Source organism: Xiphias gladius, chromosome 1 (assembly GCF_016859285.1).
Source record: "Xiphias gladius isolate SHS-SW01 ecotype Sanya breed wild chromosome 1, ASM1685928v1, whole genome shotgun sequence".
Lineage (NCBI taxonomy): Eukaryota > Metazoa > Chordata > Actinopteri > Istiophoriformes > Xiphiidae > Xiphias > Xiphias gladius.
The window spans coordinates 2,755,421-2,767,436 of NC_053400.1; the positions used below are offsets into that span (position 1 = coordinate 2,755,421).

A 12,016-nucleotide genomic window follows, 5' to 3' on the forward strand; every position below is an offset into this window, starting at 1 on the left:
AAATCTCTCTCAGCATGAGCTGTGCTGTGCCTGATGCCGCAGGCGCCTCTAAACTCTCTCTTGTCCTCTCCATTTCATCCCTCTCCTTTTGCTTGCTTTCCTCTGTTTATGTTGTCTGCCCTTGATTTTGTTATTCTCACCTATTGCTCTTCTTCTCTTTGTGACATAGCAGGTCACATGTGACACTTGCTCTCTCCTTAGCCCTTAATGTAGTGTTTTTAATATAGAAAATAAATGCTGATAAATGACAGATTTCTTTAAAGCAAAAACAGGAAATAATGAGTTATAAATGTATCAGTGTGCTGCATTAGCTGCTGGTAAATGCCCACGTTTCAAACTCCACAACTCAGATTTGTAATACAGGCTTTCTTTTACTAATTTTTAGTCTCTTAGTCCAAACTAAGATACCCTTGATGACAACACTTTGAAATCAACAGGCTACTTACTACTAACCATGAACTGATGTTGATGTTTAATCACTGACTATTATCTCTTGTAGAGGTGTCAGGTAAAGCGGTTTTACTACATATCATGGTAAAACAGTGCACTGTGTTGAGGGTTTGGCGGGTATGAGCCCAATGTACTGTTTGTCAACTGTTTTGACAAACAGTTTATTAGCTCAAAAAGTGATTTATCCAATTAGTTCTTGCCTAAAACTACCCTCACTCAGGAACAGACAACATAAACAGGCTAGTAAAGTCTAAGAAACACAAACAATATGTGGCATTCAAAGACTGCCATAATCTTTCAACAACCAACCTACTCATGTTAATTTAATTTCTAAGCATAATTTATGTTAATTCTCTTGCTGAGTGCAACAGGTTTACAGTACAGATCATTTTGTGGCTGATCGTTGTATGGTTCAGTGTTTGTAATATGTAATTGTAGTGTGAAAATTTTACTGGCACATCACTAGTCCCAGTCCTTTTTCTCCACAGTCACATTCATCCTCGGACTCACCCTGTAGTTCGAATGGGCTCTGTTGTTGGTGAACTGGCCCATAGGTGCGTGTTCTGTGTGTCCGGGGGAGTACAGCCCCTCTGAAGGGCCAGTGGGCACATGGTGGAAGATGAACCAGAAACCTGTTTCCTGAGGGATCACACAGACACAAACATATATAGTTGTATGCAAAAGGTTTGGGCGCCTCTGGGCAAATTCCATATTTTGTTGATTTTTGAAGACAAAAGAAGTAAATATAACCCCTGAACGAAAGACATTAAATATTAGAGGTGTGTGTGTACGTATGTATAGAAAGTGCTTTGAGTCGTCAATAAGACTAGAAAAGCTCTATATAAGTGCGGTCCATTTTACCATTCACAAAGAGGCTGGCTTCTACAACTAGGGATGGTAATTGAGAATCGGTTCTGGTTGAGAACCGGTTCCAAATTGTCCGAATCATCGGAATCGTATGCCCCCGTGCATATTGATCCCTTTTATCAATGCTGGTGTTTTTTTCAGAGCTGGCAGCACTTTGCGAGTTATGTAGGGCTCTGCAAATTATGCAAGGTCCCCAGCTCCCCCAACTTCGATGAGAGAACGAAGCAGAACTCCTTCTGGTCATGAAAAGAGAGAAAAAAACACCATGAGAGTGAGTTGTGGTAACAGCATTCAGGTAAACTTGTGTTCTCTCCTCTCCAAATGTGATGTCAGCAAACAACAGTAATGTTAAGTTGATGTGCTAGCTTACAGTGCATCGCTCTCTAGTCTGTCTATCTCGCTAACTTCGCTGGGCAGTGAGTCTCTTGGTCTGTCTGTGTTTTGCTTGCCAGCCACTTCAAGGCCTGTGTTCTGTGACTTTGTGCCTGACAAACTTGAGAGTGAAATACAACCAAATATACTTAGACCGACAGATGGAGAAAGCTGTTTTAAAAGAGGGATGACTACTTTTTTTCCACAGAGAAAATTGATCAGGAATCGTCAAGGGAATCGATAAACAATCAGACCGACTAGCAGACTCGATAATGGCATTGGTAACCACAAAATCTTAATAATTCCCACCCTCTACAAAAGTACAATGTTCCAAAACAGCCCTCAAAAATCCACCATGAACTACTTCAAGAAAGACAAGCTGAAGCTTTCGAAATGGCCCTCACAGTCCCCTGGCTTGAACATCAGTGAAAATCTGTGGATAGATCTTAAAATGACTGAGTAGGGTGTCCAAACTTTTGCTACAATTATTGTTTTTTTTGTTTTTTTTTTCAAAATTTAACTTAATGAAATAAAGAGTAACAGTTAATTAACGTTTGAAGAAAGGCTCATTTGTAATGTTTTCTGCAGGGGTTGTATTTACTTCTTTTCACTTCAAAAATCGACAAACTATGTAATTTGCTCAGGGGTGCCCAAACTCTCTACAACTGTACAAAACAAAAAGAGTCAGTCAAGATATAGGTTTTTTAATTACTAAAAATGTAGAAAAAAGAACCCTTGTACATGTGAAGATTCATGTAGAGGTGTCTTTGTTCATACATAAACACGTGCACACTTCCACATAAATAACTATAGCCTCGGCTTTGCCACTCTGCATGTCAGCCTGGCTGTTTTTGTGTTGTTCTTCGCAGGCAAATGAGAAAAGTTATTCCATTTGGCGAGGATAAATGAGATTCTATTCTGCCCGACATATCCTTGTAAAATCCCAGAAGTCTGATCATAATTGGCACTATATCATAGGGAAAATGCGGCAGTGCTTCAGTCTGTTGTTTGCTTGATTCTGAAGTTAATAGGACTATACAGCCATTAATCTGACCTGGCAACGTGGTAATGAGAAAGACCTCCACCTGGAGACACATGGGGGATAGAGTAGAAGGGGGAGAGAGGGGGGTTGAATGAACAGAAAGTGAAAAGCTCGAGTGAGAAACTCACCTCTGAGCCTGCAGCAGCACAGTTGATGAGGTTGTTATTGGGATTGGCGATCCAGAAAGTTGAAGTTGCGCTATAAAGAGGGAGTGTGTTGAAAAGGAAAAAGAAAAAAAAGTTTGGTTATTGGATTTCAAATAAATAGTTTGAACCAGGGATGTTGTGGTAAATGATGTGTGAACAATGCCTCTCAAAAGATAGGAATAGTAACTGAGGGAGAGGAGATTTCTTTACTGGAAACAGTACAGTATAAATAAATGGATTCTGTATAATTTAAAAGTATTTTTGGGAATATTTTTTCTTGATTTCAAATCTATATGGTTTTTAATGACAATTGAAGATAATGGGCTCTTCCTCTTGCCTTGGGTCTCTTGCAAGTGTATGTTAATATTTGTTTAACTCAGTACTGTAAGGTGCCGAGCTGCAGTGATGTCACATGACATGTTATAAGATCAAAATCCGAAAGGAAAAAGTAATTAAATACACATAAACACACGCATAATATGCAAGTGGTAAGTGTCTGTAATGTTGTAGCCAAAAAAAAAACGTTATTGCACAAGCATAACTGAACGACTTAAATTTTTTTCCATGCTAGTTTTTTACTGTTTGTGAATGATCAAGAGAAAGTAAAAATGCTGCCTGTAATATCATTCACAAAAACATTAAAGAGTTGTTTGTATGGTCAATAAAAGATAAAGAAGGGCATAACTTATTTATCAATTTTATTAGCTTTTGAAAGTGTCGATAAATAACAGAATGGTTCCCTGATAGGAAGTCCCAATGTAAATCTGTCACAGAATTATTAACAAAAGTGAAAATGTGTGCTTTTGCATATGGCTGATGAGACTACAGAAGGTTAAAATTAACACCAGACTATAAGGTCAAGTCCATTGCATAACTCCTCTTAGAGTTAGCAACTCCAAGAGGCCGCAATGACCATTACACTTCACAGTACAAAAGTGTTGGATTTACGTATTGATGTATTATGAAAAAAGTATACTCTCTTCTAAGATGGCTCCCGCTCATTCCCATTAAAGCTGCCTACCCCGAGCATGTGTTTTCTTCCTGGTTTGCTTCTGGATTGGGTGTCAAAGTGTTACAGATGTTCAGTCTCTAAATTCATCAGTGAATCTGAAAATTCAGTGCTGGAGTGACAGAGACAGACACAGTTGGTGGCTGAAGGTAAGAGCTACAGGACACTGAAGGGGGATATTTATTAAGCCTTGTACAATTTACCATCAGGGGCACAAAATTATGTATCACCGCAATTGTGGTGATACATAATTACATAATAGTACAAATGTAAGAGGTGAAATGCCCAAGGTAAAAAAAAAAAGTTTAGCTCACAAAAAACTGAAAAATCATGTAAATTTCGTAGAAACAGGTCTTTTTCAGGTATTAAGAAATTGGTTAATTTACAGCTTTTTAGCCGCAAAAGACATAACTGAAGAGTTGAAAGTTAATGCAAATGATATTTACAGGTGTCCCAACTTTTGCTGATTACTTACAACCCTCTGTCTCTACAAAGGCAGTGTTGGAACAAACTGTGTTACTACACCCTCTGATGCATTATTAGGACAATACTGGACTAAAGGAACCAGTACTGTATATTGCTGATGAACTGGACAGAAGGTGAAAGCAAAGCAACCGACAAGTGCAACACATTTGTGGGAACTTCTCCAACACTGTTGGGGCGAACTTTCCAAACAATGTTTCATCTCCACTGTAGAAAGAACACCAGGGGTGTGTTCAGTTGCTGAATGAGTCAGAAATTCTTATTTTTATTTAGGAGGTAAGATTCCATAATTTAAAAAAAAAAAAAAATCTTTATTATTTATTTGATCTATGCTTTAATTTCAGAGTACACTGAGACATTAAACACCTTTGAGGGAATGGCATTCTTGAAAAATTTCAATCTGGCTTCAGATTGAAGTATTGTACGGAGACAGCTCTCGTGAAAGTTTTAAATGATCTTAGATTAAATGCTGATCGTGGAAATACAGTATATCTGCACTCCTGTGACCTTAGCGCCGCCTTTGACACTATCGATCATGATCTTTTACTTAGCTGTCTTGAATAGTGGGTTGGTCTCTCTGGTCCAGTTCTAAGCTGTTTTAAATCATACAGTATATTACTGGAAGTAAATTCCATGCCAGAATTGGGGTGCACTTATCTGAAACAGTAAACATTGACCATGGTGTGGCCCAAGGCAGTGTCCTAGGATAGTTGCTGTTCTCAATCTACATACTTCCACTTGGATCCATTATTTGTCAGACTGGTGGGAATTTCCATAGCTATGCTGACAACACACATCTTTATGTGTCCATGGGGCCAGATGACCCTAATATTGTGTTCAATGTCAACCATTAATGACTGGATGAGCAAGAACCTCCTAAAGCTAAATGAAGATAAGACTGAGATCCTCGTAGTTGGCCCAAAAAATAAGAGGGATCCTGTTCTTGAAACCTTGGTGTCATTTTAAATTCTGACCTCAATTTTACAGCCCATTTTATTTCTTACAGATCTAGAATGCTAATACCCGGGTTTTAACAAAAACTGAAATGAGAGATCATATAACTTGTTTTATGCAACCTACACTGTGGACTTGTATCTTTTAGCATGGATTTTAAAGTTCTTCTCTTAGTTTGTAAAACACTAAATGGCCTCGCCCCTCTTGTGTCATAGACTCCCTGTTGTTCTATGATCCACCATGAACCCTAAGATCCTCCACAGCTGCACTTTTAACTTTTCCTAAAGTCGCCACAAAAACCTTTGGGAATGCTACTTTTAGCCACTATGCTGCAAAAACATTAGACTTGCTGACACAGTGGACAGTTTTAAATGACAACTCAAAATGCGTCGTTTTGATATAGCCTATGACAGTTGTCTGTTTAAATCTTTCTAAAGAAACTGTGTTAATGCTATTTTATAAATGGCATGAACTATGTTGCTGCTATTTTATAAATAGTAATGCTATTTATAAATAGTACCACGCATATACACAAAACATGTATGATTTTAAACCTGTGTTTTTGGTGGGGTTTTTTTGTGCTGCTGAATTGTAAAGCATTTTGAACTGCATTGTGTGTATGAAAGGTGCTATATAAATAAAGTTCATAAAGTTCATTGATTCATTCGACTATGTAAATTTCAGTCACAACTGGAAAAATGGAGGTGATCTAAAACTTTTGACCGGTAGAGTATCTGTTAACCTCTCATCTCAATTATGCAGCCTTAAAAAGGGTATATATGCTCCTCTACCCATCACCCCCTGCAGCAGCTCAGTGCGGATAAGATCAATTCTTTGAAATCATGGTCTCAGTCAGCCCCAATCAAAGTTCAGCCCAGGCTCCTTGATGTGTTTTGTGTCAGAGAGGATGAGAGGGAGGAAAGTCCAACACAAAGAGGAGAGAGCAGACAGAATCTCTGCTCTGATTTAGAAGAGCCATGATCGATGGGTTGACACGAATGTTGTGAATTGGATTGCTGCATCATTAAAGCCTGTAAGTAGACAGTGATTAGTGTAATAATACCATGTAACAAAGGCAGAAAGTTTAGCAGTGCGACATAGAGTAAAGGTAATACTAGCTGACATCATTCAAAAATGCTGGTAGGCTTAGAGGGACCACCACATCACTTACAAGGAAGTCTCTGTAATAACTGCTTACATCAGGTTATAATTATAAAGTTAAGATCAGCTTTACTATGCTAAGCTAGATTCATTTATTTTGCTTTCACTTTGATTAATTAGCACCTGGAAAAACATACATATGTACATCTAAAGGGTCAGATCACCCAAATTACAGATAAAAACATATTCTCTCATTCCCAGGTAGTGGTATCTTTCAATGCAGATAGCTTTGGTTTTATTTTCCTAGTTTGTTAAATATCTGTCTTTGAGATTTCTGCCACCACCCCAGTTCAGTGGAGGTGGATGGAATTTTATGTGGTGGTCACACTTTTGAAAAATTATATTTTCCACACTGCCCCCATTACTCTGCTTTCACACAGAATTCTCAGATGCGAAGGTCATGTTATGCTCAAACAGAACTAGTTAAAGTGGCTTGTTTTCCAACCATTCTGAAAATTCAAAGTGTTTATAGCTGTTCTGAAAGGCCACACTGGAAGGCAGAGTGAAAAGCAGGCTGTCATAGAGAGGGGGGAGTTGTAATACTGTTTAAATATGGGGATAATCGTGCATATTTTCAGACAGTCTCTCCTGGAGGGCATTCATTGTTTCACTTGGTTGTTTATGTGAAAAATGACTCTGACCCTGGCTCCTTTCTCATCTTTACATAGCTGACCTATCACAGCATGAACGTGGTGCAAATGTTGTATTTTCTGTTTCAGAAAGTTAGAAAATAGTCGTCACGGTCACTGCAATTCTGACGGCGGAACGGTTTGTGTTTCTGAAGCTGTTTTACCATCTAACAAGCAGTTCAGAAGAAGCATGCTAACAGCCCAAGGCAATTGTTTCCAGTGGAGATGAACTGAATTGAACTCAAACTTTGACCCCAAAAACACTGATCTCCACAGAAGTTATGATGGTGCAACTTTCACCATGGAGAAAAAGTTCATCTTGTGTCTTTGCATTTTCATATTTATGAAAGATCAGAGAGAACAGATCCGAGGAAAGAAAATTGTCCTATTTTAAGTCAAGGTCCACTTAGTTAGCTTTTTCTTCTCAACTGCATCTCACTGTCTTCATCAGCAGATGCAGTTTGCTCAGTTGTCATCATGTGACCTAAGTGTTGAATATTGGTCACATGATAACAGGTGGTTGTTTATGGGAATAGATGCTAACCCCTGTCATTGATCAAAGACGGTCTCTGGTGTCAGATGTGAACATCCTTCTTAATCTTTATCCAGCCATCCACTGACTCCTGGTTGATGACCTTTGACCTCTTCCCAATGATTGCTGTGAGCCGTTTTGGTCAGGTGTTCACAGACAGCTGATGTCTGTTTCTGGTGTTCATTCAGTTTCTTATCCAGGGTCCTTGCTGTTTCACCGGTGTTTGTAACAATGTTATACACCACTCCAGTTTTCAAACTTCTGTTTTTTTACCGGACACCCCCACACCCCAACTCCTCTACTAGTTAGCTCTACTGAAATCCATGAGATGTAGCTGAAGGCACCAAAATAATAATTAAAAGATTTTTTTTTGTCTAGTATTGGCATTTACATTCCGAAATAGTCTGCAGCATCCTTGTTTGCTGCTTTAGGATATCATAGGAAAGGTAAATAAGCACACTGAGTGTGAAATGAACCTTCTTTGGGATGACACACAGACCATGCATTCACAAGGCACTGAACAAGACAAATGATCCGTTCAGGGCCCCTATATCTGGCAGTGCGCTGTATTCCCCCGAAACCTGCATGCTTCATCCTCACACCTCACACCGTTGCTCACACGTTACATGAGTCACTTCCAGACAAAAGCTTCAGCCTCACATTGCACAATACTTTGACTGCTGGCTGTCGGACAGGATCCAGGCCTGGATGCTTGCATGTAGCAGCTCAGTCTATTTAATAGGGGTTTGTGTATTCAATCTAGGGGTGCACAGTAAGCCACATACTTCCATAGTGTTCATAGCTGAACCTTGTTAGTCATCTTTGAAGCGCCTGCAGTGCGTACATAAACAGTGAGTGGACACAATTTGTGTTTGTATGTTTATAGAAAGATAGACAGAGCTGGGAACAGTGCCTTCCATTGTGATCTTTATGCATACCATAACATGTATTTATCATCAGTTCTTTCTCTTAAATTTTGCACTTTTTGTTCATTTTTCTACATCTCCCTCTTTGATGACTAGATCTTTAAAAAAAGGTGTTTGAGTTATTGCTGGCTTCTTTTTGACTTACATTTGTGATGTAGGAACTTTCTTACAGCACAGACATCTGTCTCAATTTTTTTTTCATAAATGTGCAAATTCTTCTCTTCTTCTTTCTCTTTGCGTGCATGTATGTACCTCAGAAAACATCTTTCACACAAGCACAACGCATAATGAGACAATCATTACAGGTCTATTTGCAAGTACTGTATGTGAGAAAAAGTAGCTTAAGGTAATGAATATGAATAGGAATAGAAATGGCAGACATGCAGTATAGCTCCACAGCAGCTTACCAAATGGCAGCACTACACCTTGAATATCTCCTTTCTCCACTTTACCCCTTCTATTCTCCATTTTACTTTTTTGGGGTGTTTGTTTCCCTCTGCCTCTAAACCCCTTCCTAAATCTGTGCTGTTGTTGCAGTTTAGCGCAGTTTTAGAAATGTGAATGTATATTTAATTTTTAAATTAACTGGCAGAATTTGAGTGAATGTAAAATATTTGAGTGCGAAATAAGGATAGAGTCAAGCTGCAGAACAAAATTCTCTCATCTGTCATTAAATAGTATACAATAGCAAAGACATGGGGATGTTTGACTGATATCCTGTATAATTGAGTGCAAGGGCATTGACCACACTGATAAAACCAGCAGGATTATACAAGAAGTAGTGTGTCATTTGTGTAGAGAAGTGGAAGGTAAGGGTGTGAGGTTGGGGTGGTGGATGGGGTTGATTAAGCAAATAATATATGCTTCTTTAAACCATACCCACGTTCTGTAACCTTAACCTTAACCTTAACAATTGCAGTGTGCAGATATTGCAGAAAGAATTTTAACAACATTCACATTGAACCATAAAATTAGACTGTGATTCACTCAGATTATTTCCTTGGCTGCACCAATTTTGTATCTTGTTGACCTGCTGTGCACCCAGGCAGGAGGAGAGGCGCAGAAGAGGGATGCGAATCCAGTAGCACACTGCAATCTTAATGCCACAAATTAGTTCATTTGGCGTGGTCCACTGCCTGCCTGCTCAGAGAAGGTTAAATGCTAAGCGCACCTTTGTTCCATAGCATTTTGATCATTTTATCCATTGAAATCAAATACGCACACTGATCAGCTACAACATTAAAATCAGTGTATAAACATCCCAAAAATGGGCAACCTCTTTTATTCATTATTTGCTTGACCTTCCATTTTCATTGTCCATTTTTTTTCAACCAGCTGACATATGATCATGCAGACAAAAAGGTTTTTCTGTTTGATTGGCAGCAATGCCAGCTAGACAGAATAAATTATAGATTCTTACCAGCTCTGTAATCCACGACAGCTAGTAGGAATACCATACTGATGGCCTTTACTGTTGTGAGTCTCTTTACAGCCGTCTGAAGGCAACAGATGCCTGTACCATCTGCAGTCTGTAACTGGAGTGATGCTGTCACTGTCAAGCCACAGTTACGCATGGCATATCTGCTGGTTAAATTTCATCCGACCAGCACCAGACCTTTGCAAAATAATCACAGAAACCTCTGAGCTAAACTTGTCGGTTTGATTAATTATTCCACAGTTTCTACGACAATACAACAGGCATGCTGGATACTGGCACATTGAAAATAGCTTACAAAACACAGCGGCAACCGTTAGTCAATGGCAATTTTCTTTTTAACAAATCTGGTCAAAGTGACACCTGGAGCTTTGCATTTTTAATTTCAATACAGGTAGACCTGTTGCTGGAATCACCAACGTGAGTGATAGAGACGGTTCAGGTATTTTAGTAGTATTTCAAAAATCAATAAATGTTATTCTAAAATCCTTATTTCTTTGTTGATCATACAAGGACCACGTTTATATCTTAATATTAAGGTAAAACAGGTAGCTATTTCTTTACTAGATTGTCAGCAATAATTTTTCCATTAAGAGACCAATCTTGACTGAACTAAACATTAAAAATAATTTCGGATCATGGTATGGTTCTGGATCATTGTACTATAAATAAACTGGTGTCCTATAATGCACAGAAAACATGAAGATAGCAAATTCTTCAAAATGTCCAAAGTGAATTCAAAAGTGAATTCAACTGAAAAGAGACACCATCTTCTCCTGGCACTGTATTTTAACTACTGGATTCACATTTTGACATCCCAGACAACAATAATTTTCCACTGTGAAAAGCTCTGTTCGAGATTCCCAAAGTTACAATGCATCATGATGGGGAAGAGTCCTGCATTTAAAAGGGATGAAAGTAGTGAATGTGATTATTCATGCCATCATGCCATCATCAGAACCTCAAAAATGCCCACCTATAATGTATGATAATGTATTCTTTCTGATCCCACCCTGTTTCCAAGTGCGCTTTCACAGCCACGGCGCACAGGGCAAGGCATATTTGACTGGGCTCTGCAGTCAAATATCGGAAAAAATAAAATTTTGACCAGATGATGGCACTAGAAGACAGTTCAGGGGATCAAAGAGCTTCCAAATCGTCCTCAGGGGACCATGAATATCTGTACCAAAGTTCACAGCAACCCATCACTGGTTAAATATATTTAAATAAAAACTAACAAAGTAAACCTCATGGTGGTGCCAGATGAAAGTTCAGGGAATCACCAAAGTCATTAGGATACTTTGGCTGAACAATGAATGTCTATGCAAAATTTAGATCTTGAGATGTATCACTGACTAAGTGAAACTTTGACCTGCTGGTGGCAATCGAGGAAAAGTCAGGCAGTCACCAAAGTCATTAGAAATTATCCTTCCCAAACCTTGAATATATGTATAACATTTCATGGCAATCCATCCGAACAAGACAGGTGACTCTGCAAAAATGTCAACCTCATGGCGTCGGTAGAAGAAAATCAGGGATAACCAAAATCAATGGGATTAATCCTCTTTGGACCATGAATGTCTGTACAAAATTCCAGTCCATCTGTTGAGATATTTCAGTCTGGACCGAAATGATGGACTGACCAACAGACTGACATTACTATTCCAAGAAACACAGTGCTAGAATGGCTAAAAATGTTATCATTGTACATAAGGTGGAGTTTTGTAGAACTGTCCAATACCAATGTTCCGTCTAGTAAAAGAGATGGTTTGTTCAGAATGTCCTCTCTCTTGGCAATGGGGAAATCTTGTCACAATCTGCTCTCTGGGTGACTCTTTGAAATTACTCCTTTATATGTTGGTAGTTTCTTTTTCTCCCTGTCTTTGTTTTTTCCTCGCTTCTGTGTTTGTCTGCCCCGCCCAGATCTGTTTCACCTTTTCCCACTTACCCCTGCCTCCCTTGTGTATTTAAGTCTTTGTGTTCTATTCACTCCTTGTCAGTTTGTCTGTG

The 12,016-nt window shown here is 38.8% G+C and overlaps 1 protein-coding gene across 2 annotated transcripts in view; it reads right to left on the reverse strand.

Moving 5' to 3' along the window:
- Positions 1-12,016, reverse strand: part of LOC120788575 (cell migration inducing hyaluronidase 1) — a 174,579-nt gene that overhangs the window by 29,429 nt on the left and 133,134 nt on the right. For both annotated transcript variants that reach the window (XM_040124443.1, XM_040124452.1), the window contains 2 exons: positions 2,860-2,929; positions 961-1,089 (listed from right to left, as the gene is read on the reverse strand). In XM_040124443.1, the coding sequence (XP_039980377.1) occupies positions 961-1,089; positions 2,860-2,929 (199 nt within the window). The remainder of the gene's footprint in view (positions 1-960; positions 1,090-2,859; positions 2,930-12,016) is intronic.